This window comes from Meles meles, chromosome 6, assembly GCF_922984935.1.
Source record: "Meles meles chromosome 6, mMelMel3.1 paternal haplotype, whole genome shotgun sequence".
NCBI classification, from domain to species: Eukaryota; Metazoa; Chordata; class Mammalia; order Carnivora; family Mustelidae; genus Meles; species Meles meles.
In genome coordinates this window covers 119,467,819-119,485,965 of record NC_060071.1, presented here as the reverse complement: position 1 = coordinate 119,485,965, position 18,147 = coordinate 119,467,819, and the positions used below count along the sequence as shown (strand labels likewise).

General features: G+C 45.2%; 2 protein-coding genes across 4 annotated transcripts in view; one reads left to right on the top strand and one right to left on the bottom strand.

Annotated features, from left to right (window-relative positions):
• Positions 1-466: 466 nt before the first annotated feature.
• LOC123944352 (GTP cyclohydrolase 1 feedback regulatory protein-like) lies at positions 467-1,859 on the top strand. The gene has a single exon (XM_046009394.1). It carries the CDS (start codon positions 1,157-1,159, stop codon positions 1,430-1,432), a length of 276 nt encoding a protein of 91 aa, XP_045865350.1. The 5' UTR covers positions 467-1,156; the 3' UTR covers positions 1,433-1,859.
• Positions 1,860-1,986: 127 nt separating this feature from the next.
• EXD2 (exonuclease 3'-5' domain containing 2) overlaps positions 1,987-18,147 on the bottom strand; it is a 58,843-nt gene continuing 42,682 nt past the window's right edge. For 2 of the 3 annotated variants that reach the window (XM_046009527.1, XM_046009529.1), the window contains 4 exons: positions 17,663-17,769; positions 17,294-17,429; positions 11,936-12,292; positions 7,263-8,753 (listed from right to left, as the gene is read on the bottom strand). In XM_046009527.1, coding sequence (XP_045865483.1) covers positions 8,537-8,753; positions 11,936-12,292; positions 17,294-17,429; positions 17,663-17,769 — 817 coding nt within the window. In that variant the 3' untranslated portion in view covers positions 7,263-8,536. The other variant, XM_046009528.1, reaches the window with a different exon arrangement.

Genomic DNA, 18,147 nt, shown 5'->3' with positions numbered 1-18,147 from the left:
ACCCTGTGAGAAACATGGACTTTTGAGCCAGATGACAGATACAGAGAATGAATTTTATAGGACAGGACAAACAGGATTAGTCGTACTGAGTCTATAGGTCCAAGTTTCTGCATAAATGCCTTAGACTAGAGCCTGGAGTATAAAGAGAAAGGCTGAGAAATATATTCTTGGTGAACAACCAAAGAAAGCTGGGACTTAAAAAACAAAACTCCCCCTCCCCCCAGCCCCAGGCTGAACTCCCAAGTAACAGTAACAGAGGTTCCCTTCAAGGAGGGAAAGGACTGGGTGGGAGGTAGGGAGGGGAGACAGTCCCTTTTCATTACACATTAAAAAAGATTTTTTTGTACAGTGTGCACACATCACCTGTTTTCTTTCTTCCTTTAAAGCTTTTATTTATCTTTAAATAAAAAATAAAGAGAGAGAGTGAGTATGAGCAGGGAGAGGGGCAGGCAGAGGGAGAGGGAGAAGCAGGCTCCGTACAGAGTAAGGAGCCCAATGCGGGGCTTGATCCCAGGACCCAGGGATCATGACCAGAGCCAAATACAGACGCTTCACCAACTAAGCCACCCAGGTGCTCCCACATTACCTATTTTCAAAAGTAACTTGTAAAGAACAAGTATCGTGAAGAGTTGCAGTGACCACACCAACTACGTATGACAAAAGAGTAAACGCCCAGACACAAGACCACCAGTTCTTCTTGTTTTCACCTGGATTTGCGCTCGTATAATAATTTGCTCAGGTAGATGAATGTACAACCTTCCAATCCAAGGCCATACATCATCAGAATAGATGTTTCATGTACTATAAGAAACCTGAGCTCTGGGGCGCCTAGGTGGCTCAGTTGGTTAAGCGACTGCCTTTGGCTCAGGTCATGAGCTTGGAGTCCCAGGATGGAGTCCCTCATCTGGCTCCCAGCTCCGCAGGGAGTCTGCTTCTCCCTGTGACCTTCTCCCCTCTTATGGTCTCTCTCTTGCTCTCTGTCAAATGAAAAATAAAATCTAAGAAAGAAGGAAGGAAGGAAGGAAGGAAGGAAGGCAGGAAACCCAAGCCCTGAGAGCTGGAGTAACTGGACTTAGGACTGTCCTGGAGCTGGTGGGGTTGGCGTGTGCCCTTAGCCCAAAACCCTGGGTAGGGGCGTGGTTGGGACTCATGTATCATGCCCTACCTGCTCATCAGCACCCAGATCCACAAAGAAGTGGGCCTCACCCTAGTGGGTGCTGAGCCCTCAGTTCCAGAGCTGATGCGGCATCTGGGGGGCCTCAAAGAGAAGAGTGTTGGGAAACAATTTTATGAGTACTTCATCAGTGACCCTCCCCATAGGGTCCTGGACAAGCTGGAACACAAAGGTTTCCATGTGCTGAGCATGACAGAGGTGAGCCAGATGCTGGTGTGGGGTGTGCACAAGGACCGACTCTCTCACACTGAGGAGTAGACAGGGCACCCTTTCCTCGCGCGAATCCCAATCCTGAGTGTCCGTTCACTCACTGTCCAGCCCCTCACTTCCCAAATCATCATTTTCCTTTCCCAGCACCACTGGGCAGTGAATGGCCTTTTCTGAAACCTGCCTCAGGCTGTGGGAGAGGGCAGGGCCCTTACCCTGGGGCTTCTAGCTGCCCCTTCATCTTCAGGCCTGGCCAAGGGACTGAGAAGAGGTCATGATCTCTGGGCAGGCTAAGGGGCTCCCAAGAGCCAGGCTGTCCTAGGCCAGGACCTGGGAGCCCCCAAGGAGCATAGCCCCAGGTTTGGGTGGGAAGGTCCTGCATAGCTAGTCCAGGCCAATAAAGGGCTGTGATGAGTGGCTGCTAAAAAAAAAAAAAAAAAAAAAGAGGGGCGCCTGGGTGGCTCATTTGGTTAAAGCCTCTGCCTTCAGCTTGGGTCATGATCCCAGGGTTCTGGGATCAAGCCCCGCATCGCATCGGGCTCTCTGCTCAGCAGGGAGCCTGCTTCCTCCTCTCTCTCTCTGCCTGCCTCTCTGCCTACTTGTGATCTCTCTCTGTCAAAAAAATAAATAAAATCTTAAAAAAAAAAAAAAAAAGAAAGAAAGAAAGGAAAAGGAAGAAAGAAACCCCAGCCCTGAATGGTTACATGGCTGCATACAATGTCAAAATTCAGAGTACTCTCAAGATTTGTACTTCATTGTATGTTCATTACACTGTGCTTCAATAAAGTATTATTAACAACAACAAAAAGCTTAGCCTTTGCGAAGAAAGAATGAGTCAAAGAATCGCCATTCGGGGTTTATTGGGTAAGTGTTCAGAGAAACCTAGTGTTTTGAGAAGACAACACGATGTAGACTTTCTGCAAAAACTTGCTCTTTGGAAACCATCGCAACAGCATGTGCTTTTGGTTAAGCATTCCATGGCTGAAACGCAACTCTGTGCTGAGATGCCGAGAAGATGAGGCAAAATCTTGGCCAAGGTCAAGCTCTGCTGATGGTTTGAGAGGGGGACGGCAGCCAACTGCTCTGCACTTGTGTAACATTTACAAAAAGAAAAACTAACCCCAAGCCATCTTCTGTCCCTTTTTGGAGCCAACATTAGTCCTGCTCATTGCATCCAAGAACTCAGAGGAAGCTGCATGTATGTTGCTACAGCTCAGGCCTACCAAACCTCCAGGGCCCATACATACCTACTTTAATTTAAAAAAACTAAGCTAGCTTGCTGGGACTCTAGTTGGCTCTATGGGATATGATGGAAGATGTCAGAATTTTAGATGAAGTTAGGGTTCATCCATCAGAGGCAGAGAAATATACTTTAACCCCTTTTTGGGGATCTGGTTACTTTTTCTGGAACTAAACTGCAACAAAATGACCCTAATTTGACAGGAAATGGGGGCTCATGTCTGTATCTGGGTGACTATTATAAAAAGAGCTGCAAGCTTAGCATATTTGGTCCAAATATGGGCTACACAAAGAAAAGCCAATACACCAACACCCTCTTTGGGACTGAACGAAGCGCAAAAAGGAACAGGGAAACATATTTTTGGTCAGGTTATAGGGAACAAATATAGATACACAGAAATGTCTTTCAGCAGTTTATAGAATATAAACTATATTTTGTGCATGTCTGTCTTATAGATGCCAAAAGTAAGAGGGACAAAGTCCAAGGCCAGTCAGGGTTATACAAGATGCAGGCCCCAGAAACTTCCCAGTCTCCCTGTGAGGTGATCATGTCTTAGGATGGGTAACAATGTGTTAACACTGGATCCCTCAAATTTTCTTAGGCAGTCATGACAACATAAAAAAAGAGAGAATATTTTTAACTCATTGGTTTAATGTTTTCCTTTTAAAGTACCTAATTCTATTCAGTCCTCTATAGTATAGTCTTAATTTCTCCTATCCTTAAAATGAGAAACACTCATTCTGTTTTTCTCAATATCTTCCCATCTACAATACTTGGCAAACTTGCCTCATTTCCATTTTGTGCTTATCTCTTGTTAAACCTTACAGCACAAGCAATGCAACTGAAGATACAAATTTCTCTTCTTTCTTTATTGCTGAATAGTGAACTAAGTAGAAATGTGAGTTCCTAAGGCCACAGACAGCACACCTCTGGTGAGCAGTATATTTTGACCCCAGGTGGAACACCAGATGGAGAAACCAGGCTTCTCTCTAGTCAATGAGGCCAGGAGGACATGGTGTGGCATCCTGCTTCCCTCATTACCCCCCTTTCCGTGCACAGTCTCCATTCCCAGAGCTGGGGGCGGGATGAGGGTGTGCAACGATGAAGCAGAAGGTACACAGCTTCCAAGGGAAAGTGCCACATAAGAAACAGTGGGATGTACTGCCGAATGCTACAGCTAGGAGGGTCCTTACAGCACATCTAATCTTAACTTCTAATTTTATTGGTAAAGAAAGGAGCCCAGAAAAGTTAAGTGATGAGTCCAAAGATACACAGGTAATGGCCAGAACCAAAACCTAGGTCACCAGCCTGTTCATCTGATCCTTTAACACACAATAGAACTGAGTACAGGGAAAAGCAAAATAGAACGTTAAGTCCATGGGCTACAACCCCATCAACCCATGAACCAAATAAACATACCTCTTTTAAAACTACCCATATCTTAATCTCCCATTTCTTTTCAGCTATTAGCTTACTAAACTCAAATGTTTGATTCTTATCCAGGACTTAATGGATACCGTGGTGGCCTGGAGAGTCAGAATCCCAACCCTGCCCCAGCATGTTGAAGCCTGAAAAGGGAGATCTTTGGGAAGCAGGAGTAGAGTAAAAGTAGCCTCTCCAACTCAGGAATATTCTGGACCACACATCATGCTTATATTAATGCTGACTCCAAACTCAGCAGCTTTTAGAGCTTATGCAGGCAGAAAAGGCAACAGACTACCCACTTAGCAAGAGGAAAATGCAAGAATTAATAACAAATAAGGAAGCTAGAAGGAGGGTAAATGCTTTGGATTCAGTCTGGAAGGCAGGGAAATTACTTCCATTCAGAGCAGAAAATGACCTTTTAAGGCAGTGTATACTACATTTGAAAAGGATGCAACCCAGGATGTGTGAACCAGGTCCTTTGATATTCCCTATTCCTGTGCAAAGGAAGTCAGTTCCTGATTATCCTTCAAATGATTACCCATTTGGTCTAGTTACCCACAGTATCTAGGGACCTCCAACAAGAGTGGGCTATATAGACAGACCTCGTTAGATGGAAATACTAGTCTAATGTACTTCCCACTTTCCCAAATAACATGCTGGCATTCAAGCAAGGCCTTGGTGCCTCAAGCAAAAGGCGGAGGGTGGTGGGGGGGGCGGTTTGACTAAAGCATCTCCTAGAAGGCTGGTGGGATAGGTAATTGGAACAAGCAAGCTACCCGGATGCATGTCCCCAGGCCATCACTGGATATGAAACTGCTCCAGGACTGGGGACAAGAAGAAGGTATAAGGCTTCAGCATGAGGAGGTAACTTGGTGAATAGCTAAAGTATATCACTGAATTCCAAAGCAAAAGTATTCTGGGGACTATGTATTATATTTACACTACTCAGATCAAGAGTTCATCACAGCAATGTCATTCTTACACCCTCTTTCAGCTTATCTCACCCAAGAAAAACTGATTCCCACTGTATTCCTGAAAGATCAGGTATTCTAAAAATGGCCACTTAGCAACAGAAAAGACAAAAGGTCAAAAAGAAAGACTTTTTTAAAATATGTAATAATTAGTAAACTAGCAACCAAGAAACTGTCTTAACAGTAAAAAGTGATAGCATGGTGATGAGACATGATGAAGGACAAAAAAAAAGGAAACGATCAACGAATGAATGAAAAACTCAGAGAGGTAAGGTAAACTGAGAATTCAGATTATAGTCAAATGTTAGGGCCCCACACTAACAGGTAGGAAAGGAAGCTGAATAGAAGCTCTTTCTGACTGCTGGGCTCCTAGGAGTCTAAAATGAGGGATTAAAATGGCTTTATTTCAACAGAACACATTTTGTCATCTGATCTCCATCCGTGACATGGATAAGAATAAGTAACTTATGGCTGCACTCTTAAAAAGCAACAAATCCCTGAACATTGTGCCTTGTTCACTTTAGGATGGCAAATCACTGCTGTGTATCATACACACAAAAAAGACCTGTCTGTAACTTTTAAGTTTTTATTTTAAAATAGTGTTTCCAAAAAACACTGACTACAAGGGGAAATCAGTCAATAAAGGATGGGAGATAAAGGGGAAGCAGAGAGAAGATTCTAAGCCTAGAAACACAATGATCCAGGTACATTCAGAGGCCCTTGCCGTGACCCTGTCCTCTCACTACTGTTCACATGGAGGCTCAGTAAACGTACCGGGACACAAGCTAAAGGGTTAGAGAGAAGCATTCCCTTAATATAGGCCCCTAAAAGGTGATATCAGTTGGTACTCACTCCAGAAATGTGAGACCTCTCTGCCCCATCCAATCGCTAGGATTCTATCCTAAGTAAATTATCAAAGATATAGTCAAAGATTTATACAAAAGACAGTTAAACACAGTATCACTGACATTAACAAAGGATCTGAAACAACCAAAATTTCAATTGGGAATGGGGCATGGACAACTGAAGGTGTGGGAATGGACAACTTAAGTATGGAAGAGCCACTAGGAATCTACTTTCAAAGATGAGGGGCACAGGAAATTAATTACTTGTGGTACCACGTTAAGTGAGGGGTAAAAAATAGGATGTCACGGTCTATATATATACATGACTCTGAATTCTGTTTGTATTTCATGCATTTTTAAATAGTGAAAGGAAATTTGTGGACATCCCAGCAAAGGTTAGCTCTTTTCTAGATGGAGGGAAGATGGATGATTTTTTATTCCTTCTTTAGACTCATTTCTGATGAACATACACTGCAATAAATACTTCTTTTATAATTTGCCTGCCCTAAAATATCTCATTCAAGGTCACCACTGTCAGTCTTCGGGAAAGGGTGCTAAGGGCCGACTCAAGAGAATGAAGAGTCAAATCCACACAGTAACTTCTGAGAAGGGTGAGAAATCTTACGTGCCAGTCTAGCCTCCTTCTCTACGGTGGCTGCTGGCTCTGGGCTTTGCACACAGCTCTGCTGGAGAATCCATTCCTTCTTCCCACAGCAACCACTGCACCTAAATAACCTCATGTTTCTCCCCTCTTAGCATGAGGATCACAAGGAAGGAAAATGAAAGCACCCTACTCCCTGTTTCAGAGGAAGTTTTTCTGGTAACCCTATCCAAATGGCCCAAATCAGCTATACAGATTTGGAAACAAAAGTCATCAGTTATGTTCAGGAACCATATATAAAAGCCCTATTTCTCAAGACTGACTATAAAACAGAGTCTGTGAGTGCCACCTTGTGGCAAGCCTGACCACTCTAACGACCACCCGTCACGTCCCATGGTTCACCCCTGGACTCCGGAGCATGGGGTCCAGCCACTGAGCACATGGCCCACAATGACCTACCCCACTGAACATACGGTCCTGGAAGAGGCTGGTATTGTCCATCTTCAAGGAGCTCTAGTTTAGAGCCCAGAAATGCCTGTTTTGGGGCAAGAGGGCATGAAGCGGCGGACGAACAAAACGCACACCCGTTAGTGGACGCTTCGCTGATGGGCTGAAGCTGCGCTGTGCATGGTACGTCGTGGCGCACGCCGTGCGTGGTACGTCCGTGTGCGTGGTACGTCCATGTGCGCGCTGTGCGTGGTGTACCTGTGTGCGTGTCATGCTTCTGCCTCGCGGCAGGGACGCCAGGGATGAATATCTCCTCCCCCAAGAATATTTACCGATTTTACAAAGCTGAGAAGAAAAAAAGTTTTACATTTACAGTCAGTGAGCTTTGTGCTTAGAAGTTTTATTTATCAGTGTTAGAGCAACCATCACCAACTTGGGCACAATTTCAAAACAGCTCCTGTTGGATTCTGGCCATAAAATTACTAAGTTTGTTATGATCTTGTCAAGTAAAAAAACTCTCCTCATACTTTAGAAAAACTGCTAGTCACTAATAATTTATGCTTAAAGTGGTGGCTTCACGTAAAGAGATGAAACACCACACTGTTCTGAACATCTAAGTATATGAATTAATCTCAGAGTCCCACGCATGAGAGCGGGTGGAGAAATCCTCGCAACGCAACGCAACCCAACCAAAGGACTCCGAGAGAGAATCAAATGTTGAAAAGAGGTCAGTATTACAAATCAGAAGGAACACAGAACACAGAAGGGACGTGACACTGATTCTGAGAGTAGAGAATCTTCCTCTCAGAAGGGGATTCAGCTAGAAAACCTTGCAGTTCTGGACAGGAGGATTGCAATGAATAGACAACAAACAGCATGAAAGGGAAAGCAAAGCAAGTATCAAAGTTCTCCAGAGAGATGATGCTTGTACCTCTTTCTGCCCCACCCAGTTAGAAGGCCTATTTCCAGAAAAGGATTTCCTCCAGTGTTAGGGTGGAAGCATATGGCAGGAAGTCGCTGCTTTGGTCCTGGCTGTGTAAAGGGGAGCATCCTCAAGTATGGAAATAAACCGAAGTGACCTAGATGGGATGGATCTCAACCAGGTGAGCTGTGGGAGAGCATGAAGTTAAGGAATTTATAATTATGAGCTTGAACTGGGGAAATGAATCTGACTCCTGTTCATCTCTACAACCTCTGCAAGAATTTCTCCTGCCCAACCCAATGGGATTAAAATACTTGACTGCCCCTGTTTGAGAAAAAACAACATACTGGGCAGGGAAGAAATGTATTAAAAACCTGAGCGTCTTGACAAGTCACTTCAGGGGAGAATCCTTCATCTGCTGTCGGTGTACAGGAAGCAAAAGAAGGAAAGTAAAATAAAGGCCAAGGCCCTTTTGTCCACAAAAAATAAGAGGGAAGCAAAAGGAATTCTCACCCTGCCCAAGTAAAATCCAAAACTATAAGCTCCCCTTGAAGCAACAACCCGCCTCCACCAGAAGCATCCTGGGACTGGCGTGGGTTAGCATTCCAAGTTGTGACACTAGGCTCTGACAATTAATGACACAGGAAGAGGTGACTTTCCCACCTTGGCTCAGCTTCCCAGCCATCCTGGGAGGAGAGCAGCTCTCACGACAGCTTGATGGGAAGGTCTTCCCCGTATTTCCGGAGTAGCTTCTGATGGTTGTGGTCCACTGACCACTGCTGGGGCAGGTGCCTGGGCTGCATGGAGTCCAGGAAGTGCTGACGCCAGCGGCTCTCCAGCTGCATGAGGGAGCGCAGCCCGCCCTGGCTGTGGCACTGCACCACCTTCAGCCCATGAGGAATGTAGTTTTCGTTGGAAATCCTGGCAAGACACAAAGCACAAAGGTCTGAGAAAGACAAGCACAGGACGGTGTCACAGACGGCTCCAAATGCTGTGGGCCAGGGGGCTGCCACAACGGTAGATCAGGAGGTTGCTGGACTTCTAAAGGTTGATTACTTTAATGCTTTTTAAAAATTTTATTTATTTATTTGAGAGAGAGCACGTGAGCATGAGTGCGGGGTGGAAGAGGCAAAGGGAAAAGCAGATTCCCCGCTGAGCAGGGAGCCCGAGGTGGGGCTCAATCTCAGGACCCTGGGGTCATAATGTGAGACAAAGGCAGATGCTTAACTGAGCCACCCTGGCACCCCTACTTTAATGTTTTTAAAGCATCTTTCCTACATCTGCCATTTTAAGAAGTCGTTTGGACATACTGTACACAATCTGACAGAAGGTATTTGGGGATCCTGAGCTATATTTGTGGGGAGGCCACTGCCGGAAGCTCAGCCCCCACTACAGGAGCCACACTGTCTGGCTGACAATGAGTGAAGAACGTTGGTCTTTTATTTACTCCGGGGTTACTCAGGTACTAGCTTGTCCTTCTCAACATACTCAGTATTTATATGGGGCTGCTAAATCACCCTGCATGTTCTTATGTTTCAAATGCTGGAATACCTACATGTAAAAATGCAAGGTGGGACGCTTCTTTAGTGCCTCCTTTCTCACAGGAAGAGTGCCGAACCGTACAGCATAGGCAGTAGTCAGTGGTGTTGTAATAGCATTCTACGGTGACAGATGGGCGTGCCATTTGTGGTGGGCACAGCATAACACGTAAACTTGTCGAATCACTGTTGTACACCTGAAGCTAATATAACACTGTGCATCATGTGTCACAATGTTGTGTCAGCGACGCTTCAATTTTTAAAAAATTGAAATTAAAAAAGATGGGGGCGCCTGGTTGACTCAGTCAGTAGGACATGTGACTCTTGCTCACATGGTCATGAGAACGAGCTCCATGTTGGGCCGAGAGATTACTTTAAAAAAATCAACAAATAAAAATCTTGGGGCACGTGGCTGGCTCAGTCAGTAGAAATGCAGCTCTTGATCTTGGGGTTGTAAGTTCAGACCCCATGTTGGATATAGAGATTACTCAAAGTCTTTAAAAAAAAAAAAAGGGGGGGGGGCACCTGGGTGGCTTAGTGGGTTAAAGCCTCTGCCTTCGGCTCAGGTCATGATCCCAGGGTCCTGGGATCAAGCCCCGCATCAGGCTCTCTGCTTGGCAGGGAGCCTGCTTCCTTCTCTCTCTCTGTCTGCCTCTGCCTACTTGTGATTTCTGTCAAATAAATAAATTAAATCTTTAAAAAAAAAAAAAAGCCAAACCATATCCACAAGAGATGTGTTTTGGTCCCATGAAATACTCAGTTGTGCAGCCGGTACTGTTTAATTGGGAAGATAAATCCTTGCCCTCTTCCTAACTAAGCAGAGAGGCTTTAAAAAGTCCTTGGATGTCCTGCAAACAGTGCTTTCACCTCCTGTGAGTAACAGCTACTTTTCTGGAGAAAGCCCCTACCCGATGGACTCAGTTCCCCTCCTTGCATTCATACCCCACTCTCATTCCTCCCTCCCAACATTCCCTCCCCCATTCCAGCAGTACCAGTGCCCTCCGGAAATCTGCAGCCGCCTTACTGCTTAGCTGACAAGTGTCCCTAACTTGCCTATCTTCCCCCAAACAGCTTCCTCTCAGCCCCAGACAGCCAAGTCCAGCATCCCTCTATCCTAGTCAGCAAGGTGATTGGTTAGAAACGTCTGTGACTAAAAGAGGAAGTTTAGTTGTGTTAGCAAATACATCTGGGAATTGGTCGGAGGAACCATTCTCATTAATTTCTCATTGGACCTTGGCAAGTTACTTAACTTTAACCTCAGGGTAGCTAACATAAAAAATAACATCTATGCTACAACCTCACAAAATAGTTAGGAAGAATCAAAATAGGACAAAACTCATTAGTACTATTTTCTAACTTTGAAAGATTTAACAAATGCAAGATATAATGCTAACAGTTTCCAGTAAGAAATCTAAATCCTATTTCAAAGGGTTGTTAGAAGAACCGATTAAGACAATTTATAGAAAGTTTATTAGCTTTATTAAATAGAGCAGGATAACTTGGGATGCCTGGGTGGCTCATTCGGTTAAGCATCCACCTTCAGCTCGTGTCCTGATCTCAGGGTCCTGGGATCAAGTCCCACATCAGGCTCCCTGCTAGGTGGGGAGCCTGCTTCTCCCTCTGCCTGCTGCTCCCCCTGCTTGTGCTCTCTCCCTCTGACAAATAAATAAAATATTAAAAAATATATTTAAATAGATTAAGACACCTACAACCATTTGTTTGATAAATGTTTGCTGCTATCTTTAAGATTCTGGGGTAATGAAACTGAAGTACAGGCAAGCAGCATCGCTGTCACAGTTTTGGGAACTTACAGTGCAATTCTTTCGGGCTCTAGTACTCCTGGAAAAGTGGTAACAGGAAGCAAAACTGGAGCAGGGGGCCCAGAGTTTCTTTCACCTCAGCCCTGTACCCATTCATTTGTCAGGGCCATCGGCTTCTCGTTTAGAACACTGAATTAAATCATGAGTTCAACTCTGTACTCATGGGGAAGGAGAGAAAGCAAAGGAAGGAAGGAAAAAAGAGAACAGTATGAATGGTAAGACCAATTCTGGCCAGTATTCTATTTGGTGGGCCAGTACCCTGAATGCAGATGAGACAGCAAACATGAATCCATTGGGCTCAGTTCCCACAGACCTGGATGAGGTAAGGGACGCAAAGCCATGTACACTGTACTCAAAAGCAACTTCAGAGACTTGGGGTTATTTTTTGAGTATTATTTTCATCTCCTCGCCTGACTTCAGGATTTACTTCTGCACATAATCTCTAAGGCAGAGCTCCACTGCATTTGAACTCATCTGCTCATCATGAAAATGGCTGGACAGAGATGACTCGGAAGGGTCAGGACAGAAGGCAAGTCTCCTATGGAAAGGAAATTCTCACACCGATTCTTCTATCCCAGCCCCATGGTATTTTAAGCCATTAGACACTCAATGGGGTAACAGGAGGCTATGCTCTGCACCTAAACGGCTCTTGCCCCCTGCCTGGCCGGCATCCCCGCTAAGCAGGCGGAGCTAGTGCCCCCAGGATGTCCCCCAATCCCTTCCCAGAGCGGGAACCGTACACTACCTTGTCTCCAGGCTGGCGGCCTCCTGAAGCATCTCTTCCGTGACCGTGTCTGTGTTGTAAAACTCTCTGAGCGCCTGCAGCAGTTCCACCTTTCGGTGCGCGGGCAGGCTCTCCGCGTTGAGCAGGGCCCTGGCCCCAGACCGCACCTGCCGGCGCTCAGGATCTTCCAGCAGCCGCAGCCCCTCCTCAGAGCCGATGGGGGCCTGGAACTCCCTGGCCAGCTGCTGCTTCAGGTGGTTGTCATAGTAGTTAGAGACGGCGTGGCAGGAGGTACAGAGCAGCAGCACGTCGTGGGAGTTGTGGTCTTTCATCTCAATGGGGAAGTGCTTCCGGTACTCGTGCGGAATCACGTTCTTCCTGCCAAGCCCACCCAGAGGCAGTGCTCGTTAGCATCGGACATGGAACGCAGGTGGAGCTAGCAGGCAGGCTGCTGGCATTCTCATATGGGCCTCAACAGGACGGAGAAGCCTTGGGCACCACAACCCAACAGAGACTACATAAAGGCAATACTGCCTCTTCCACTCTCGGCCTACCTACCTACCTGAGCCTTAGTTTCCTCTCCCCGAGGAGCAAGTTCATACCACCTGCTAGCAAGAGTCAGTGGAGGGCTAAGGCAGAGGGAGGCTAACAACAACCTTTGCAAACACTGTGCTCCCAGAGAGGAAAAGTATCAGAGAAATGAAAAAAAATTCTAATGACCTTCAACATCTGGAAAATAACTCTCTCAAAGCATGTAGCAGGTCCCTCTACTCCTGAAATTTTGGAAGCCTCGTGACTTAAAAAAAAATACCAGTTTTCTCATCTGAGGAACCCCTTACTCAAACTATTTCCAGGCTCATCAAGGCCCATTGTTACTTTCTAAGGAAAACTGAGCTCTCAGGAAAAACTCTTGGCACACAACTATTTGTCTCATTTTGTAAGAGGAGAGTAGGAGAGTAAGTTACTCTACTGAAGGCAGGGAATAGAGCCAACGTGTGCCTTCAGGTCATCCAAAAACAGGCATACCTCGTTTTACTGCACTCTGCAGATACTGCATTTTTTACAAACTGAAAGTCTGGGGCAACTCTGCATCAGGCAAGTCTATTGGCCTCCTTTTTTTTTTTTTTTCCCCAACAGCATTTGTTCACTTTGTGTCTCTGTGTCACATTTTGGTAACTTTTCCTTATCATTATATTTTTATGCGGATGTGTGATCACTGTCCTAGGTGTCACTATAGTAACTGATTTGGGAGGCCATGAACCACGCCCACATAAGACCGAGCATGTGTGTGTTCTGAATGCTTCACCAACTGGCCATTCCCGTGTCTCTCTCCCTCTCCTCCGGCCTCCTTATTCCTTGAGATGAAATAATATTGCTCTCAGGCCAATCAGTAACCTGCTACAATGGTCTCTAAGTGCTCAAGTGAAAGGAAGAGTGGCATGTCTCCCACTTCAAATCAAAAGCTAGAAATGATTAGGTTTAGTGAGGAAGGCATGTCAAAAGCCAAGACAGACCAAAAGCTAGGCCTCCTGCTCCAGTTAGCCAAGTTGTGAGTGCACAGGAAAAGTTCTCCAAGGAAATTAAAAGTGCTGCTCCAGCAAACACATAAATGCTGTGCAAACAAAACAGTCTTACTGCTGGTATGGAGAAGGGTTCGTGGTCTGGACAGAAGATCATACCAGCCATACAGTTATCTTAGGCCAAAGCCTAATCCAGGCAAGGCCCAAACTCTTCAATTCTGTGAAGGCTGAGACGGGTGAGGAAGCTGCAGAAGCAAATTCTGAAGCTAGCTGGGGTTGCTTCGAGAAGTTTAAGGAAAGAAGCTATCTCCATAAACATCAAAGTACAAGATAAAGCCCCAAGTGCTGATGGAGAAGCTCCAGCGAATTATGCAGAAGATCCAGCTAAGATCTTTAACGAAGGTGGCTACAGGTAGCAGCAGATTTTCACTGTGGATGAAACAGCCTTCTCTTGCAAGAAGATGCCATCTAGGATTCTCGTAGCTAAACAGACGTCAAGGGGTGCCTGGGTGGCTCAGTGGGTTAAAGCCTCTGCCTTCGGCTCAGGTCATGATCTCAGGGTCCTGGGATCAAGCCCTGCATCGGGCTCTCTGCTCAGCACGGAGTCTGCTTTCATCTCTCTCTGCCTGCCTCTCTGCCTACTTGTGATCTCTGTCTGTCAAATAAATAAATAAAAGCTTTAAACAAAAAAGAGAGAGAAGTCAATGCCTTGCTTCAAAACTTCAAAAGCCAGGCTGACTCTCTTGTTTGGGACTAATGGCAGCTGGTGACTTTAAGTTGAACCCAGTGATCATGGACCACTCCCAAAATCCTAGAGCCCTTCAGAATTATACTAAATCTACTCCGCTTATGCTCTCTAAATGGATGACAGCATATCTGTTTACAGCATAGTTTACTGAATATTTTAAGCCCACTGTTGGGACTACTAATCAGGAAAAAAAAAATTCGTTTTCAAATATTACTGCTCGGGGCACCTGGATGCCTCAGTCAGTTGAGTGTCTACCTTTGGCTGAGGTCATGATTCCAGGGTTGTGGGACTGAGCCCCACATCAGGGCCCTGGCTGTAGAGAGTTGGCTTGTCCCTCCTCCCTGTGGCTCCCAGCCCCTACTCATGCTCTGCGCTTTCTCTCTCCCTCTCTCAAATAAATAAATAAAATCTTTTTAAAGTAAAATAAAACATTACTGCTCATTGAGAGTGTATCTGGTTACCCAAGAACTCTGATAGAGATGTACAATGAAATTAATGATCTTTTCAGGTCTGCTAACACAACATCCATTCTGTAGCCCATTGATCAAGGAGTAACTTTGATTTTTAAGCCTTATTACTTAAGAAATACTTTTCATAAGGGCTATAGCTACCATAAATAGAGATGCCTCTAATGGATCTTGGCAAAGCAAACTGAAAACCTTCTGGAAAGGATTCACCATTCTAGATGCCATTAAGAATATTCATGACTCATGGGAAGAGGTGAAGATACCAACATTAATTAACAGGAGTCTCTAGCCCTTATGGAGGACTTGGAGGGGTTTAAGACTTTGGTGGAGGATGTAACTACAGATGGGTGGAAATGCAAAAGAACTGGAATTACAAGTGGAGCCTGCAAGTGGGACTGAATTACTGCAACTGTTTCATCCCACGATAAAACTTACAAGGATGAGGAGCTGCTTCTTTTTGAGTGAGCAAAGAAAGAGGTTTCTTGAGATGTGAAGACTATTGAAATGACAACAATGGATTTAAAATATTACATAAACTTAGTTGACTAGACAGTGGTATATGAGCGGACTCTCCATTTTGGAAGAAGTTCCGCTATGGGCAAATGCTATCAAACAACATCACATGCTACAGGGAAATCCTTCATGAAGGAAGGGTTCATCAATACAGCAAACTTCACTGTTGACTTATTTTAAGAAACTGCCACAGTCACCACCCTGATCAGTCAGCAGCCATCAACACCATGGCAATAACCTCCCCCAGCAAAAAGATTACGACTCACTGAAAGCTCAGATGTGGTTAGCATTTCTTAGCAACAGAGTATTTTTATTTATTTATTTTTAAAGAAAATAATCTCTATACCCAACATGGGGCTCGAACTCATGACCCCAAGATCAAAAGTCACATCCTCTACTGGCTGAGCCAGCCAGGCACCCCAGCAATAAAGTTTTTTTTGTTTTGTTTTGTTTTATATAGAGAGTGTGAGGAGGGGGGAAGGGGGAGAGGGAGAGGGGGAGAGAGAGAAGCTCAAGCAGGCTCCATGCTCAGCACAGAGCCTGATGTAGGGCTGGATCTCACGACCTTGAGATCATGACCTGAGCCAAAATCAAGAGTCAGATGCTTAACCAACTGAGCCAGTCAGGCACCCAGCAATAAAGTATTCTTTATTTTAATGTATTTTTATTTATTTATTTATTTATTTGAGAGAGACACAGAGATAGCAAGTGGGGAAGAGAGGGAGAAGCAGGCTCCCTGCTGAGGAAGGAGCCTGACATGGGCCTTGATCCCAGGACCCTGGGATCATGACCTGAGCCAAAGGCAGATGCTTAACCAACTGAGCCACCTAGGCATCCAGCAATAAAGTATTCTTAAATGAAAGTATGTACATTGTTTTTTTAGATATAACATTAATGCACAACTAACAGTCTAGAGTATAATATAAACATAATTTTTAGATGCACTGGGAAAGCCAGAAAATTCATTTGACTCATATTTTTTTAAAAAAATATTTTTTATTTATTTGACAGAGAGAAATCACAACTAGGCAGAGAGGCAGGCAGAGAGAGAGGAGGAAGCAGGCTCCACACAGAGCAGAGAGCCCGACACGGGGCTCGAGCCCAGGACCCTGGGATCATGACCCGAGCTGAAGGCAGAGGCTTTAACCCACTGAGCCACCCAGGCGCCCCTGACTCACATTTTTTAAAAAAGATTTTATTTATGGGGCACCTGGGTAGCTCAGTTGTTAAGCATCTGTCTTCAGCTCAGGTCACAATCCCAGGGTCCTGGGATCAAGCCCTGCATTGGCTTCTTGCTCAGCAGGAAGCCTGCTTCTCCCTCTCCCACTCCCCTTACTTGTGTTCCTGCTCTTGCTGTGTCCATTTCTGTCAAATAAATAAATAAAATAAAATAAATTTTTTTTTTGGAAAAAGACAGAGCATGAGTGGGTAGGAGCAGAGGGAGAGAGAGAATCTTAAGGAGGCTCCATACCCAGCATGGACCCCAATGAGGCTTGATCTCATCACCCTGAGATCATGTCCCGAGTTGAAGTCAAGAGTTGGCCATTTAATTGACTGAGCCACCCAGGCAACCCTAAAGATTTTACTTTTAATTAATCTCAATACCCAACATGGGCCTTGAACTTACAACCCCAAGATCAAGAGTCGCACACTCCACCAACTAAGCCGGCCAGGCACCCCTGACTCATTCACTTTATTGCGGTATTTGCTTTATTACGGTGGGCTGGAACCAGACCCGCAATGTTGTACTCCATGAACGGTATCAAGGCTCAGAAATTTGTGAGCCACTCATGGGAGGATTATAAGGACACACAGAGAAAGGCAGCTTCTGAAGGAAACGGGTCTCCAGTCTTTGATGAGCAAAGGGAAACTACTTTCTTTATAGCAAACTGTTACTGAGAAGAGTGCTACATTCTTGAAACCAAGAACGGGGCTCAAGACAGGCAAGAGAGCACAACAACAGGACCATACAGACGGCAGAAATTCTCAGGAGAACTGAGATGACCCTTATGGACACGTCTCTCAGCCAAAACTGGCAGATTCAACCAAGACCCCTGAGGGCTCCACATGTGGCTACAAAGGCAGCTGCCATCAGAGGCAGACAATCTGGGTGGCTGAACCCCACACTCACCGAATGTACGAATCTTTCTTGCCACAGACTACACACAGGTTCTCTTTAACCATCAAGTAATAGTCTCCTGGAGATTCGGGTCTTCCTGCGGGTTCAAACTGCAGCTTGACCACAAAAGGCTCCTCACTCACCAGCTCTGAGAGAAAAGATAAGAGATCAGCATTTGCCCACCTGTCCCTCAGGCCTGAAATGTTCTCTGCAGTGTCCTAGCAGAGAGCACGATTTCTGGGTTTTGAACAGTCATGTCCCACTTGTCTCAAGGTTGTTCTGCCTTCTTCTGTTCCTCCCTGCCCCTTGTCTCTCTCCCCACTCCTGCCAATACCCACATGCACCTAAATGCAGATGCAAGAGGACAGGTGAGTCTCACACCTCCAATGCCTTTGTCCAGGTACCACTGAGCTTTCCTTCGGTCACAAGTGCAGAGAGGCTGTCCGTCAGGAGCATGGAGAAAGCAGTTATCATACAGAGGGGATTTTCTGCAGGGAAAGGAGAAATTAATAAAACTGAAGCTACCTATGGATCAAGGTAGTGGTTGCCTCCCATGTTGTCTTCTGAGTGACTGCTTTTCTCAACACTAGGGTCCAATATTGTATTTATGGAAAGAAAACAAATGGGGCAAAAAATCTTGATTGTTCCTCCATCTTCATGGGGCTAGGAACTAAAGATGAATTCGTTTAGCTAGTTTTTATATTTATGGAACAAGGAGTGAGTTGGGTAGTATATATACAACAGCTCTGTTGTGAAAGCAAACAGGAACAGAGCACCAAGAACACTGCTCTACAGAGTAATCATTGGGTTAAACAAAGTAAATTAAAATTAGAGAACTTCAAGCTAAAGTAATGAGGGCCACATGG